Genomic DNA, 17,118 nt, shown 5'->3' with positions numbered 1-17,118 from the left:
TCTGGATAGGACACATCTTATTGGCATCCTGAAGCAATCATTTAAAATGTTAGTGTCTTGCGACACTTTTCTGAGACAACAGCAGTGCAAAAGATGCACCATGTTTTAAGATAGGCCTCACTTCATCTGCATCAAGATACTGTTAGTTTAAAATGTATATCTTTAGGACTGTGTAGGGGGCCTGGAGAAGCAGAAGCTCTTGTCAGTGTCAAAGTTGTTGAAAAACTGTTTGTCCTTCAATCTTTTCCCTTGTCTTTTGTAATTTTTAAATACATGTTTTAATATTTTTCAAATGTTTGTTCTCTCTTTCACAGATTGAAAGTATAAAAACAAAAAGCGAGTAATTTAACGACAATTATAAGGTAAATGTTTTGTATTCTTTTCGTTACATTTCTATCACATTCACCTACTATTAGTTCCACAGCTTCATTTCTTTAACCCTCAGTTTCCTGCCTTTGCTACTTTCCTCATTCCTTTCTCTATTACCTACTTACTCAACTCCTTCCACTCTTTTTCTCAGTCCCTCTCTTCTCATAGTTCCTCACTCTTGTTCACTCACTCCGTCTCTATTACTCTTAGTGTCTTTGACTGATCACTTTTTCACTACTTGTTCATAATGCTTTCTCTGTGTAGTTGAAGCACACTAAGGGGCATATTATGAACACAGCCAATAAAATTATTGCTGTTTTTATTGGCAGAAAACTGGTGCAAAAGTGGTTTTAGCGGCAGTTTTCTGCCGCAAAAGCGGCTTTGGTGACATATTTCTGCCGATAAAAGCTGCATAACTTTTATTGCCTATGTTGATGATATGGCTCTATGTTATTTACATTTCTTTGCTGTTTCAATTAATCTTTTTCTGTTATTTTTTGTTTTCTGTTTTCTATTTTTTCTCTCTGTTATTCCCCATGTTTTAATCTTATTTTGAACATTCACTCACATTCTCCAAGAAACTCTTCTTTGTTATTGTTCTACTCTCTTTTTTTTCTTTCACTTCCTTATCTATTTTGTTTTCCACAATTATACCCTCTTCCGTCTTTTCTTCGGTAAATAGATCTATTAAACAGTATCTCTGGTTTACTCCCTATAGCTGTCTTTCTTTTAACATCACTCTCTGTTTACTTTCCTTATACTTACTCTTCATTTATTTTTTTTTTAAATGTTTTGGGTTAGCGAACCGGGAAGCGAACTGGGAAGCGAACTAAAAGAAATAGAGCTTGCCAGAGTGCTAAACATTCTAGCAATTTTTTTTGAAAGGGGAGGTAGTTCTGAAAAGAACTTTTTTTTAAATGTTTTTGTTGTTTTATATTTTTTTTTATTTTTTGTTTTTTTTGTATTTTTTGAACAATTTTATATTTTTTTGGTTTTTTGGGGGGGGGAAACAACAAAAAACAGGCATTGAAAAGGGCACAACAGGAGCAAAAAAAAAAGTACTGTCTGGGGCGGTTAGGGCAATTATGATTGTTATAAGCCAGGTTGATGGAATTAATACTCATGTTACCACATGATATCAATGCACCACAGTGCAGACAAGTATATTTCATATGCCCAAAATTATCCTGGATGTTTGGCACGGTTTCCCGTGCCTCTGCTGCTGTCAATGATATTAACGATGTTGACCTGGCCACAGGAGTTGCTGTTGGGTTTTGTTCCATGTCACGAATTTCCGCCCGGCTGTAATTGAGTGGATGCCACCTGTTCATGTGCCTATGCATGGTATAGTTCCCATAGCTATACTTTTTATCAGTCCCTCTTGATAATTTCTCTTTGCAAATGAGGCAGGTGACATACCTCACATTCACTTTCTTCTGCCCTGGAGGGATTGAAAAAAACTGCCAAATGAAACTGGCTTTCCTATGGGAAACCCGGGGCACCTCTTCCAAGAACTGTGGTCCTTCTCTCTCCTCTTCCTCTATTTCTTCCTCTTCCTCCTCTGTGTTGGTGATGACCTGGGGAGGTGGTCCTCTCTTCCCATGAGGAGGTGGAGGTGGTGGTGGGGGTGCACCAGCTGAAGCAAGTACTGAAGCCATTGCTCTACTATGAATAAAGGTCTTCCTCTCACAATGATGAAAGTCAGAGTGAGGAAAGAAGGAGGGGTTTTCATCATTTGGGAAAAACAATAGTTCTAAACCAATGAAAAGTGTTATTTTTAGGTCACCTGACCTAGCCTTACATGATTATGAATCCAAAAGTTAAATGAACCAATGAAAATTTTTATTAACAAGTCACATGACCTCTCACGCTTATGTTACGCGCTGCGGAACGCGCCCCGGATCGCTTCCGGGTCGCTGCGCTTCGCGCCTCGGTTCGCGTACCGGAGCACTTCCGGGTGCGCTAACGCAGCGCGTCATAAGACGCATTACGCGACAACGTGATACGTCGCGCTTCCGCGACGCGTCACGATGTTGATTTCTAACGCGGCAGTTGCGCTAACGGAACGTTTACCGGTTCGCGGACCGGGTCGCGGCATCAAATTGAGCTAACGGAAAGCTTCCCGGTTCGCGAACCGGGAGCGAAACAAAAAAAATATAAAAAAAAAAAATTATTAATAAACATATAAAATATATTTTTGGATTTAAAGAAGAATACATTTTACAGCTACAGATATTAGCTTTTAAAAAACCAATGAAATTCACTGAAAAAACCATAGGTTATAGACCATATATAGTTAGGAATTAGCATTTACAAAACCTTGAAAATTCACTGAAAAAACCATAGGTTATAGACCATATATAGTTAGGAATTAGCATTTAAAAAACCTTATTTTACTCACACAAAACCATTGAAATTCCATATATAGTTAGTTGCACTAACTATATATCGCGCACCCGCAATCCACTGCTGATGATGTCACATATTACATCATTCATGACATGGTCAGTGACATCACTGATGACATCACTGATGACATCTCATTTGACATCAATGACCACATCACTGATGATATCATTCATGTGACAATACAATGCATCTCCTCACATTTTAATATAACCTCTGTTACACTCAGTGTTAAATACAGAGTATAATTTTTGAAACCATTGACACACCAATACTAGTTACTACATACGCACTCACTGATTCCTACGTCTACACACACATTCACTCATTCACCCATACAATCATTCATACATACAATCAATCATCTTTACAACACTATCATATGCACTCATACACCTATACAGACACTCACACTCTGCCACTCATCCATGGAGTTACTCAAACACCTAGTCAGTCCTGTAAAGAATCAATCACACTTCCATTTTCTAATCTATACAGTTAAACATAGAGCACCTTACGTTTTCAACCATATACTAACACATACTTAGTCTCTTATACAATCATTGATACAAGTACACATTGATCTGCACAGAGTCACACACCTCCCAGCCAGCCACACACACACTCAGTCTCCCATGCAAATACTTGGGCAATCAATCAATAACCCATATAGTTACTCATATAGCTACTGATCAACACATGCTGCAGTTTACAGAACAACAGACATAATGATGCACAAATTAAGACAGTTTAGTCACTAACCCATGCACTCAGTGAGACACATTTAATCACTCACTCATACATTCAGTCATGCACCTACTAAATCCTTCGTCCAGACACTTATACTTCAACTCATTCTTCAATATGTAAGACATATTTTAACTTTACAGAAACACACAGTCACTGGATGTTGTCATCAGTGATGTCATCCGTGATGTCATTTGAGATGTCATCAGTGATGTCATCAGTGATGTCACTGACCATGTCATGAATGATGTAATATGTGACATCATCAGCAGTGGATTGCTGGTGCGCGATATATAGTTAGTGCAACTAACTATATATGGAATTTCAATGGTTTTGTGTGAGTAAAATAAGGTTTTTTAAATGCTAATTCCTAACTATATATGGTCTATAACCTATGGTTTTTTCAGTGAATATATATATATATATATATATATATATATATATATATATATATATATATGAACCAAACAATCCACCTCCCACGGCAACACCATGGAAGGAAGCACGGACACAAGTGGTTCAGCATACGGCATCACTTTATTTAGTTGTTGTCGCCCTCAATCCCGAGCACCAGGAGAGACGCGTTTCAGCCTTCAAGAGGCCTTTGTCAATCTACTTTGGCATGCTCTAATGCTTCTTTTATAAAGCCCTTCCCACCTGGCTAATGCATGAACATAAAAAACATACTATAATATATGTGATTCACTAATAGCTTAAATGCGTCATATAAATGCTGTCCACAGCCGAAAATCGGCACTAAAATAGGTAAGGCATAACAATGAAACTAAATATTGCACACAATGCTTGTAAATGTAAATGTAAATGTATTTTGATTTATATAGCGCACGAATCACCCAGGGGTCTCAAGGCGCTTGCTTAGGGAACCCGTCCTGGTATTCCCCTGTGAGAAACCCCGGCAGGGTGTCCACAAGGTGAAAGCCAGGCATCCCACCGCGAGGGGCCGTAGTGGAGATTAAGCAAGCTATTGGCCAGAGTCGCAGAGTGTGACCCCGTGAGTTGAGTAGGCACCAGAGCGAGAATTGTCGAGTCCGTGGAATTTTGAGCCCGAGACCCGCCGAGGCGGGGAATTGAACCCTGGTCCACGGTCGATCTCAGCTTCCGGGTCTGCCGCCTCTAACCACTGAGCCACGCTTCTCCACTCCGCTTGCATGTTAGTTTGCTCAAAATACCGAAAAATGCAGACAGCATGAATTAATTAGTCATGAGAATCGCCTAGAACATTTGCCACGATGGGATTATTGCGGGCATTTAAAGTACATCACCAAATTCATAATCCTGTGTTGTCATTTTGAACATAATAAAAGAGTAATTGTAAAATAAGGGAAACTGTTCAGTTGTTACGATTCGTGTCTCCTAATCACTGCCGATGCCATGTAAAGTTCACCAAAGCAGATGACCTCCAATTTCTAATGCAGAATCAAAGTGATTCCTGCCATTCTTTAAATGTCAAAGTGTTCGCCGCTCACCGGACCGGATAACTTTGGTCTAATGCCAGTGTTATCTTTGCAGACGAAGAGTATACTAGCAACTCCAAGTCTATAGAGCGCATGCTCCTAATCCAATCAAGACTCCATATCCCATAGTGCAGCTGAAGGGTAGAATAGTTCACAGGAAAACGCAGCTGCAGTAGTATTTAGCAGGGTCTCACAATAACTTATTCCAGGGCAAAGGTAATATATATATATATTACTCTCTGAAGGAAAAATGTTACTTACCCAGTAGACCTCTTTGTGGCATGTAGTGCTGTATATTCACATGCTATGCATACTTTCGCCATCTGTGTTGGGTCTGGATATCTGGTTGTTTTTCTTCAAAGAAGTCTTTCGAGTCACGAGGTAGGGTAACTCCTCCTCTTGCTGGTCTTGCATGGGCATCAACTCCATTGTTAGATTGTTTTCTACCAGACGGTGGGTGAGGAGGGAGTGAGTGGCGAAGCTATGCAGTGATGTATGTCCATACAAAAGAGAAAGGAACAGAAAGATTACTTCAACGGCCACAGGTTTCTGGGGAAGAGGGTGGGTGCATGGGAATCTATAGCACTAAAAGCCAGGAACAGATGTCTACCCGGTGAGTAACATTTTCCGTTCAAGGCATGTGTGGCTGTAGATACACATGTTGTGCATAGAATGCAAAACGGTCCTCCCTAAAACGGTGGCTAACCTGTGAGTGTTGCTGTAGATTGAAAAAGTGTACGGAGTACTGCTTGGCCAACGTTGGCCTGTTGTCAAGCTAACATATCCACACAGTAATGTTTACTGAATGTGTGGACCAAGTAGCTGCTTTGTATATTTCAGCTATTGGAATGTTCCATAGGAAAGCCATGGGAAGCCCTGTTTTAGCAAGTAGAGTGGGACTTTGCAGGGACTGTTGAGGTTCTCCTTGCTTTAGCATAACAGATTTGGATACATTTGACTAGCTACCTGGCAATCTCTGATTTGGAAATGGCCTTTCCTTTGTAAGGTTATGAAAAGAAACCAATAGTTACTGACTCTAAATGGAAATTTAGTCCGTGCAGAGCCCTTTCTGCCACCGAGTCTGGTGGAGGGAAAAAGAAACTACTGAGAGTTCTATTGACTGGTTGAGGTGGAATTGCGAAACCAACTTAGGAAGGAATTTTGGATTTGCGACGAGGACAACTTTGTCTCTATGCACCTGAAAGAAAGACTCTTCTAATGTTAAAGCCTGAGCTTGCTAACACGTCGTAAGGAAGTAATAGCGACTAAAAAAGTCACTTTCCATGACAGTGATTGGAGCGGACAAGAGTGGAGAGGCTCAAAAGGGGTACCCATAAGCCTAGTGAGATTGATATTTAGGTTCCATAATGGTGCTGGAGGGGGTTAGGGGAGGGATTACCCTTTAGAGGCCTTCCATAAATGCTTTAATAACTGTAATTTTAAAAAGAGACACATGTTGTCTATTTTGTTCGTAAGAGGCCACAGTGGCAAGGTGGAACCTGATGGAAGTAAAGGTCAGTTCACAATTTTGCAAATGTAGCAGACAACAACTTGTACTGCTGATGTGAGCGGATCAATTTGTTTTGAGTGACAACAGTTTCCATTTGGCCACATAGCATGTGCTTGTGGTAGACCTATGTGCTTCTTTGAGAATGGCCATGCAATCGGGTGATAGTTTAAGATATCCGAATTCTTGGACTACTGTACCCAGATTGCAAAGTTGAGTCACTTGGGGTCTGGGTGAAGTAATTATCCATGGTTCTACATGAGAGCGTACGGCCTAACTGGGAGTTTCTTGTGAGGAGCTACAGATCGCTCCAGAAGTGTCAGGAACCAAGTTGGGTGTATCCAAGTGGTTACTACCAGAATGAGGGTGAGGGATGGTTGCCTTTCACCAAACCAGAAATGGAAACAGGAGGGAGAGGAGGAAAAGCATAGGCAAATATCCCTGACCAGTTAATTAATCATGTATTGTCTTTGGACTGTGGGTATCTGGATGCGAAAAGTGGCATTTTGCGTTTTTCTACTGTTGCAAATAGGTGTATTTGGGGAAAGCCCCACTGTGGAGCTCATGGGCTTGTTGCCGTGTTCTACTGAGGAAGTCGGCAAAGTTGTTGTCCATTCCCGGGAGGTGTTCTGCTAGTAGGTGTATTTTGTGGCAGAGAGCCCATCTCCAAATTTGTTGGGTGAGCCGAGAGAGTGTTGGAGACCGAGTCACCTCCTGTTTCTGTGGATAAAACATGGCTGTGGTGTTGTCTGTGCGAACAAGGACACTTTTCCTACTAGGTGGGGAAGAAAAGCTTTCAAAACTAGTGGAACTGCTAGACCTCTAAGTAACCTATGTGAAGGTCCTGGTGATTGAGTTTTCAGTGGCCTTGAACGGTCAAAGTTTGTAAATGCCCCCAATCCGATGAGGGTAGCATCCGTTGAGATGGTCTCCTGCGGAAAGGGATCAAGAAAAGGCCATCCCTGCAACACACTTTTGTTGTTCCACAATAGGATGGAGTGACAAGCTTGGCAGCTGACCAACACTAGATCTTCCCAATGACCCTCCTCTGGAGACCATTGTTGTGCTAGACCTTACCACAAAGGATGCATGTTTAATCGTGCATGAGGCACTATTGCAAAATATGTTCTCCATTAAATGGGAGAGCTAATACGTTCTGCTAAACCGTAGGCTTAAAGCCTGAAAAACACAAGCATGTGTAACTTCTAAGAAGTCTTGAATTTCTACCTAAAGCAGCTGTGTCCGTGGCAACAAGGGCACATCTTATAGTAGTGTTTGAAATCAATTTCCCCTCAGACACTAACTCATGCCTTCTCTTACTGCGTTCTTCGGGGAGGTGCTGATGGAGTTCCTCCATTTCTTTCCACGTGGCTTGGGCAAGCCTACTTAAGAGGCCTACAGAATTGGCAATTCGCCAGTGGTTGGCAGATTGTGGCGCTACCCTCTTCCCCACGATGTCTATCTAGTCTTTTGTTTTTTTTGTCGGTGGGGAAGAGGGGATTGGGGAGGGACTTGATGAGTTGTTTGGGAGTCAGCCCTCTTTCTAGCTGCAAGGACAACAAGAGAGTCTTGTGGAGACTGACCTCGAATGTAAGGGGGAGGTCAGAAGGGGAAGCCTTTTATTTTTTGACTATACAGGGAGTTATCACCCAGGCACACAGAGAGTCCTGGAAAATATCCCCAGTGAGTCAAAGCATACCTTTTAACATAGGGAAGTATAGTCCAGTGCACTGAGTGGAGTAGTGGTTTTCAAATAAAAAAAGCCTTCTCTGTAGGATCGGAATGAAGATTTACCTTATGCTAAGCTGCTGCTCTGGCAAGTAGCTCTTGGTAATGAGAGGAATCATCTGGAGGGGATGGACGAGCTGGGTACAGATCAGGGTCAGTGTGAGAAAGTGCTATCTTTCTTGCATGGTATTGCCCCACTTTTTGCTGGATTGCTGATGTGCTTTGACTGAGTGTGCCCTGGGCTCCTACCAATCAGGCGCCCAGCGCCTGTGTTCCTTCCCTAAAACTGTGTTGAAACTAAAACCCAATTGGCATCTCTGGCCACATGTCAGCCCCTGGAAAATGGTACCCTAGGTACCCAGGGCATTGTGACCAGAGAAGACCCCGAAGGGCTGCAGCACTTATTGTGCCACCCGTAGGGCCCTGTACCCTGACACCCACACACTGCCTTTGCAGGCTGAGTGTCTTGGTGCAGAACTAAACAGTCGACATGGCACACATCCCTCTGTGCCATGCCCACAAACACACTGCCCTGGCATACATCAGTCACCCCTCTAGCTGGGTGCACTATGCCAGTGGTGTGGGCACAGGTGCATGAGCCCTGTGCCCCTACAGTACCCGGGGCCATTCCTGGGCACGGTAAGTGCAGTGATGCCATTAAGAGTATATGGTGCTGGGAGGTTGTCATTAAGAACTCCACAGCACCATAATGGCTACACTGAAGACTGACAAGCTTGATATCAAAATTCTCAGCACATTAAACCCACACTGATGCCAGTGTGGGATTTACTGTCAAATGCACTAGAGAGGGCATCTTGGAGATGCCCCCTGAAACCTATCCAACTCCCAGTGTCCTGACTGCGTGGCTACCGAGGATGCCACCACCAGACATGTTTCTGGACCCCTGGGTCGAGAGCTTGCCGCTCTCGGGGGCCTGAAACAATGCACATCCTGGGGCGAGGTGCCAAGCCTCCTCCCCCAGGATGGGCAGGGGAAGCTTCAAAAGCATGCCGCCTTTTGTGAGCTTCCCAGGCAAATTGCTGTACTCAGCAACTGACCCCCACCGGTTCTGACCCCCACTATGGCTGGAACACCGGCAGGAAACCATAAGTGAGGAAAGAACCTGTGCCAACTCCACCCCTCAGGAGGGAGAGGCGAGGTGAAACACAACTCCGGGCTACCGCCATCTTGAGTATGGGGAGCCCTGACCAATCACAGCTAGGCTCCTGCCCGCCTCCCACAGTAGAGGACCAGGATAGGGGGTATATTCACCCCAGGACAGGGACCCATTGGTCCCAGCCCTTGACCTACCTGTAATGCCCCTAAATTTAGTATTTAGGGGCACCCTGAACCTTCCTTCCTCAGAATCCGATTCGAAAACAAGAAGAAGAACGAGGAACAAGAAGACCTGCCATGCAGCTGCTAACAAGAGGACGACACCAACAGACTTGGCCCCAGAACACTACAGGCCTGTTGATCCTTGAACCTGCTCCTGCTTAACCCCGGCGTCTTCTGCGGACAGCAACCTTGAAAACCCCAAAGGACCTGCCTGCCTTGCTCATCTAAAGACTGGGAGTCCCACGAGGAGTGGTTTTGCTCAAACAACAACAACCCCTGGTGCTAGCTAGGAATCACGAATCCAGCACACTCTGCACCCGCCACGCCCAGCCTGTGCCTGAGTGGACAAAGACCACGAGGACGTCCCCCGGCGACTGTGACCCGGAATCCAGTGCCCAAAAACCCTCCTCGACGATCCTGACGACGCCAGCAGCCTCACAACCAGGGACCCCTCCAACCGTGACCTGCTGAAGGTAATATTGCCCTACGTCCAAAGACACCCAGGCACCCGGCGCCCCACGGCCCCCTGTGCCCAACTCCTGGGTGTCGGCCTATCCTCCAAGATCCCAACTTACCTCTCGAAGTGGTTATCGCACCTGAAGAATCTCTGTCACCGAGCCTGCAGCCTGTGTTCCATTTTCAAGTCTCCCATTGAATAACATTGAGGGCCCGACGGCTCAAAAGCACCCTGCACCCCGAGTGCCGCTGGAAGTGCAGCAACTACCCTACTCTACTTCCCCACTTGCCCGGTGTAAGTGACCAGGAGCTCAGCTGCCACAGCCGTGTGGCCTGCCTGCGAGCAGCCACCAACCGAAGGCCCCCTATCCTTCATAGGGTAACATTGGGCCTACTCTCTCTGCACCCGTCTGCCCCTGTGCCGCTGAGGGTGTAACAACTGTACCTATCGGACCCTGGGGGACCCCTGAGTCTTTGCCCAGAACCTTAACTCTGCCAGTCGAGTACTTACCCAAAAGCCGATAACTGACTTTTCTTTCATAGGGTAACATTGACTGGTTTCGCTTGGAAATTCTTCAAAGTGTGGAGTTTCGAAACTTTAAAATATTCATCTAAAATCAGACGAACAACGAATTCCGATTTACTCACCTGCTATCAGGAGAGATTCCAGTGCTGTACCTTTCATCCCAGCACTGAAAAATAATTATAACCTTGATTTCCTGTTAACTCAATTTTCCTCCATAGGAAACTATTGTCTGGTTTTCGCCAGAAAAACTTTTGTGTCCAATGTCTAAAACTACAAATATTCCTTAAAAATCGCATGTATGACTTAAATGCATTCTTTCAATTGTTTACAGGAGATACACCGGTGCTGGATCCAGGATCCAACAATGAGTAAGAAAAAGTAACAATAACATTACGTACCTACTAAGTGAATTTCCTCGCATAGGATAACATTGGTGATTCTATGTGAAAAAGTTTTTAAGTGTAATTTTTTAAAATACAATAATATTCCTTAAAAGTCACAACTGTAACCAAAACGCTTTTACTCAATTGTTTACAGGAGTTGTCCCAGGTCTGAATATAAGATCCAGTCCTGTGGTTAGCAAAGTAATCCTTAAAGTAACTAATTGGATTTAACTAGAAATTCCCATTGAGCTCAATGTAATATTGTGTTTGAAATTGTGTTGCCTATTGCAACAACTGTAACTATTGTACTCAAAAGTCTATTGCTTATTGGAAAAGTATTTAACTAAAGCAATTCATTTAGAGAAAGTATATTTTGATACCTTGTTGGTTCTAAAATAAAACAACTATATATTTGTATAGAAACAATTGGCCTAGAGTTCAGTTCTTGAGTGTGTGAGACTATTTGCTGACTGAGTGTGTACAACAAATGCTTTACACTGTCCTCTGATACTGCCTTACTGCTCGACCAAGCTACCACTTTAGAGAGTAAGGTTATATCTAACTTTAGCCTCTACCAAACCTTTGGGGACTGTGGACTCTGTGCACACTGTACCTTACTTTGGTCCAGTATATACAAAGCCACTTTCTTACAGTCGATGTTTGCTCGGGGTCAGCATTGTAAGCGTCCCCGGGGTCTAGTTGTGGTGATAGGCGTGTTTGGTCTTCACCATCAAATTCCTTGTGGGATGTAAGTGATGATGCTTGTGGGATGTATAGGCTGTAGTGGGGATGGAGGTGCAGGTAATAGGCGTGTTGGCCTTATCCACTTTCTTTCTCGATTTAGGAAATCAGGCTTCATTTAATGCTTCCTGGAAAGAAAGCTTTCTTTTTGGTGGATGTGTGGAGGTACTACATGATGGAGCAATGATCCTTCCTGTCTGGAGATGAACGGCCAAATGTCTTTGACGGGCATCTGTCTCTTCTTGGAGCCGATGGATGGGTGGCTTGACAGTTTTGGTTGGACTGTGGTGGTGGCTGTTCTCGGGGCCAATGGAGGTTTCAGTGCTGGCGGGGTCAGGGTTTTGGTGTTGACAATTTCAGTGCTGATAATTTGTTTGAAGTTGAGTTGGTCGCAGTTGGGGGGGTTTTCAGCGCCGAGCCAGGGCTGGGGGCTACATACGCAGTTGATGGTCAGTGCCTACCAATGGTTGATGGCAGTGGTGACCCAATGCAGTGTTTTTGATATTCTTGGGCCTTTTTGTGGCCTTTCGAGCAGGCCTGGTCAGTTTGGGAGATGTATCAAGGAGGCGGAGGTTGTGTACATGGATGCCCCAAAATATTTTGTTTAAGTATGTCGCAAAGTTAAAGTTTAAGGTTAAATCAATAACAATATTGCATCATCTTTCATTCCCTCAGGGATAAGCTGCACAAAATATCAATAAAAGCTGCTTCCCAAGGAAAAATACATACCACTTTAACAGCTGGCATTGCATGCTTAATTTCTTCTTTTAAGTCAATGTCTTCACTTTGTCCAATATCACTGATTTCTTCTATAAAAAGGAAACAAGAACACACAAGAAAATAATTTACAAATACGTAGGTCCTAATCTACTCATATGATATGCAACATGTTAGTAACTTCAAAACTGTACTAAAGCAGATACGTCTTTATACACTGGGTATAAGAAGGGCTTGATCACTTATGTGCAGTAATAAAGCAATGCATCAAATCATCTGTGCAACAATTAACATTGTCACAATTCCATACAACATGCCTTGGTTCAAGTTTTTGCCCAGTGGAGCTTTCAATAGTGAAAATCGGAAGAAATGCATTCATCACATGATAGGAAATAGTCAATATTGGTTTTATCCAATAATGAGTTACTATAATAAAGCAAAGCAAGCTGTACTTATTACTGTCATTCACTACCAGCGTGCAAGGAAACAGATCCAGTATCTGCTAGTGGTAGGAGAGCGTGGGGACCAAGTTCATCAGTGAAGAACCTTCAGTAACGCTCTTTCTGGTAGAGACTCGCTATAGCTGCAGAGTCCTCACATTTTTACTATTCCTGAGGTGTCAGACTGCATCCAGAAACTTTTCAACTGTACCTCTGCACGCTAGTAGGTGGCACAGAGTGACTCCACACTCGCGCCTTTCTGCTCTGGAGATGATGTGTGGTCCTATATTGGTGCCACTCCAGCACGCTGTAGGTTGCTTTCGAGACTGTGTGCGCCCCAGATGCAGAGTCTCAAAAGCAAATTGTAGCGATCAGGGTGCAGATTACCAGACTTGGGATCTTATTAAAAGATAGAAGCCAAAAACAGAACAAGAAAGTTGGGAGGGTTGGTGAGGAATCAGTGGCTAGATAGTCTCTACCAGAAAGAGCATTACCGAAGTAACTTGTTCTTCTGATAGAGACTTCAAGCTGCAAATTCCTCAACTTTTGAATAGGTACCAAAGCAGAACGCATTTGGGGGTGGGCCCGAGGATGGACTCAAACAGGAAAGTCCTGCAGGACAGAGCACCCAAAATGCCCCTCTCGGCGAACCAGACTATCCAGACAATAGTGCTTTGAGAAAGTATGGAGGGACACCATGCAGCCACCTGACGAATGTCTAGGACAGTAGTGCAACATGCAAACACATTGATAGCAGCTTGGGCCATGGTAGAATGAGCATGCAGTTCTTTCTTAGGCTGCACTTTAGTCAATGCTTAGAAGACCTTAATGCAAAGCATGACCCAGTGGAATATGGTTCTCTTCTTCACAGCCTTGCTTTTTTTCGCCCCCGAGAACCCCACAAAGAGCTGATCATCCACGCAGTTCTCTATGGTATGATGGCATGGTCCAAGTGATGGATTTTCCCCTCCTCCTTCGAGGGGTGAGCTGTAACACAGAAAATCGGCACGGTGATGTTTTGATTGACGTGGAATGGTGTCACAATTTTAGGCAAGAAAGATTTCTGTATTCACAAAAATTGTTGACACACAGAGCTTGAAGCTCACTCACATGCCACACCGATGATATGGTGACAAGGAATACAGTCTTCAGAGTGAGAATCTACAGGATGCAGATGTGAAGTGGTTCGAAGGGAGTGTACAACAGAAACGCAAGGACCAAGTTAAAGACCTACTATGGCATGACAAAGGGAGATGGAGTAAACAAATGTTGCAATCTTTTCAAAAAGCGCATAACAACTATAGTCTTAAGCAATGATGGCCGATTCGTCTCTAGGAAAAATGCTGAAAGGTAACCTTTAACAATGCACGGAGCAAAGTCTTCCCATGTTAGAGACAAAACAAAATACAAAATGTCAGAGATTTTTGACTTAACAGGGTCTATCTGCCCGACACCGCACCAAGCCACAAATTTGTCCCAACCACAGGTGTAGCCAGTTTTGGTCGAGGCTGCCAAGAGGAAATCAAAGACCTCCTGAGGAGGTCAAAGGTGATCAGCTGTCGCTGATCAATCGGTAAGCATGAAGGTGGAGACTGAGAAGGCCATGGTGCTGAACACTGCCCTGCTGTTGCAACAGGAGAACCTCCAGGAGGGGCAGCCTGATCGAAGAACTGATGCTCAAGCACAGAGTTCTGGGCGCCATACACTGTATACACCAGGGTAACTTGGGCTTGGTCAGCCCTGGTCTACCTAAGAACTTGAAGCATTGTCAGAAAGTTATACAGGAGTCTCGAGTTCCACTCAAGACGGATCACGCCTCTGAGTGAGAGAAAATTTGGAAAGTCCATCTTGCGGAAGTGCGGATATTGTGTATTCTCAGCAATGGCGAACAGATAAGAGCAAAGGTTCTCCCGCATTCATGGAAGAGACCTTGCGCCACCTGCTGGTGTAACTGCCACTGGTGACCCAGTAGGCACCTACAGCTAAGATCATCCGCCCTGGCATTTAACAATCCTGCCAAATTGGTTTCCACTTGGAAAATTCCTTGTTGATCCAACAATTTCCAGGGGTGCAGGGCCTCCTTGCACAGGGTCTGTGACTCCCTCCCCATCTGTCCTGCTTGTTGCAGTTCCACATGATGGTGGTGATGTCCATGAGCACCTGTACTAGCCTCCCTTTGAGGATGGAAGGAAGGCTTTCAACGGCAATTGGACAGCCCTCAACCCTGAAAGGGTGATATGGAGCAGGGTCTCTGCTAGATACCAGAGCACTCTGATCTCCATCTCTCCCAGATGGCCACTCCAACCCAGAAGCGATGCATCGGTCACTACTGTCAGGTATAGGTGGGGAGGGGAGAGCGGTCAGCCACTGCCCAATAATGGTCCAGTAACAACTACTTCAGGTACTTTTCACTCTCTATTCGAAACCTTAACATAGTCAGAGAGGTCCCTCCTTGATGATCAGTCGCACTGTAGGGCTTAGCGGTGGTATGATTAATGATATTGCCAACTTGCACATTTGCACATTGCTTCTTGTACTGAACCTGCAGACATTTTAAATCGACCGAAGGATTTTTAATAACTGTGTGTAATTATGTGATACTTTTAGCCTTTTTAAAATACAAGTGTTGTACCTTATAGCCGCCTCACTGACGCCCGTTGTTCTGCTCGCCGGCTCCCCGTTCTACCACGGGTTCGTCCCGCTTGACGTGGAGGGAGTGAAGGCGGGGCAGTGACAGGTCAGAGGTCGGAGGGCGGGTACTACCCTGTTGAAGCACTACTTTAGACGGTCATGTGCTCCTCGCGCAGCGGGCGAGCGCACCGGCGGCGCGCCGAAGGCGGGCCCGTCTGCGCCCGTCCGCGACCAGACGGGACCAGGGGCCACCACCCCTGCTCAAAATCCTACAGCTCCTAGCTATTCGAGGGATGCCCTGCTAGCACTTAGGGTAAGACGTGATGATAATTGTATGACACTGCTCCCGGAGATTCCCACTAGCTGCTGTGAGAAATGCAAATATTCCTTTTCGCACTCCCAATTGGGAATTACTGGTGAATCTGGAGCCGTCACACTTTCTTATCTAAATAAGCCCAGTAACCAAGACACTCAATTCACCTTCCTTAGTACCAATTGTAGATCACTCCCCAAACACAAAGACAATATTTTTAATCTTTTAACTGACCAGAAGCCAGATGCGCTATTTCTCACGGAGACTTGGTTAACCGATAGTTCCGGGCCAGATATAGTCCTAGCCCTCCCTCCCAACTGCTCCATCATTAGAAAAGATCGTACTAACCAAGGAGGTGGTGGCATCTGTATCATTTTTAAAAACTTGTTTCAATGTAAATGGACAGATACTAAGCTGGGCAACTGCAAAGCAGGACTTTTAAAACTTTTTAAACTCACATTAACTCCCCAAATCACACTCTCAGGACTCCTGATATATCGGGGGCAGCAGGGGAATGGGCGACTGCCCTACCTGAATTTATAGCACCTCTCCTGTTGGAGGCCTCCATGTTCACCATCTTAGGAGATCTGAACCTACATTTAGAAGACCTTAACTGCCCTTTGATTGCTAACTTTCTCTCAGATCTTGAGGCACTAAATATCCATCTGTGGAAGTCCAGCTCCTCACATCAAGCCGGCCACTTACTTGATCCTATATTTGCTAACTTTGATCGTATTAAAGGGGAGTCTACACTACCAATTGTATGTTCTGACCATTTTCTCAGCAAATTTACCATCTGGGCTCCCTCTCATAGAAACCTTAAAAAATCAGAGGTGTGGCTCAGAAAATGGCAAAAACTCCACATAAAGGATCTCGATGAACAATTAATCAGATCCAGCCCAGGTTTTGATATAGATAAAATCACAACGGAGGACCATAATAGAATTAATAGCTGGCTATCGGACGCTGCCCTGACTGTCATCCCCCCGACCTTAAGCAAACAAAAATCATGTAATCCCCCTGTTCCCTGGCTTACGGATAAACTAAAAGAAGAAAAAGCCTGTGCAAAAAGTTAGAAAGACAATGGAGAAGAGACTACAACTCTGTTAATAAAGAAAAGTACAAGCTAGCACTTAATGCATATCATTTATCCTGTAAAATCGCCAGGGGAAATTTTACTAAAAATACTATCTTAGGAGCTCAAAATCACTCAGGGACTCTCTTTAAGGTCCTCACGAATCTAGCTGGGGCAGCAGCCCAACCTGAACCTCCTATCTTGTCACCCACCCAATGCAACTGTATTGCGAATTTCTTTCACGAGAAAATAGCTACTATATACGC

The 17,118-nt window shown here is 44.3% G+C and overlaps 1 protein-coding gene across 6 annotated transcripts in view; it reads right to left on the bottom strand.

Annotated features, from left to right (window-relative positions):
- The window catches only part of HDX (highly divergent homeobox), a 345,086-nt gene that overhangs the window by 94,515 nt on the left and 233,453 nt on the right, over positions 1-17,118 (bottom strand). For all 6 annotated transcript variants that reach the window (XM_078688482.1, XM_078688487.1, XM_078688486.1 and 3 more), the window contains one exon: positions 12,406-12,485. In XM_078688482.1, coding sequence (XP_078544608.1) covers positions 12,406-12,485 — 80 coding nt within the window. The remainder of the gene's footprint in view (positions 1-12,405; positions 12,486-17,118) is intronic.

This window comes from Lissotriton helveticus, chromosome 4_1 (assembly GCF_964261635.1).
Source record: "Lissotriton helveticus chromosome 4_1, aLisHel1.1, whole genome shotgun sequence".
Taxonomy (NCBI): Eukaryota; Metazoa; Chordata; class Amphibia; order Caudata; family Salamandridae; genus Lissotriton; species Lissotriton helveticus.
The sequence above is the reverse complement of the archived record's forward strand: the minus strand, read 5'-3'. Positions and strand labels throughout refer to the sequence as shown.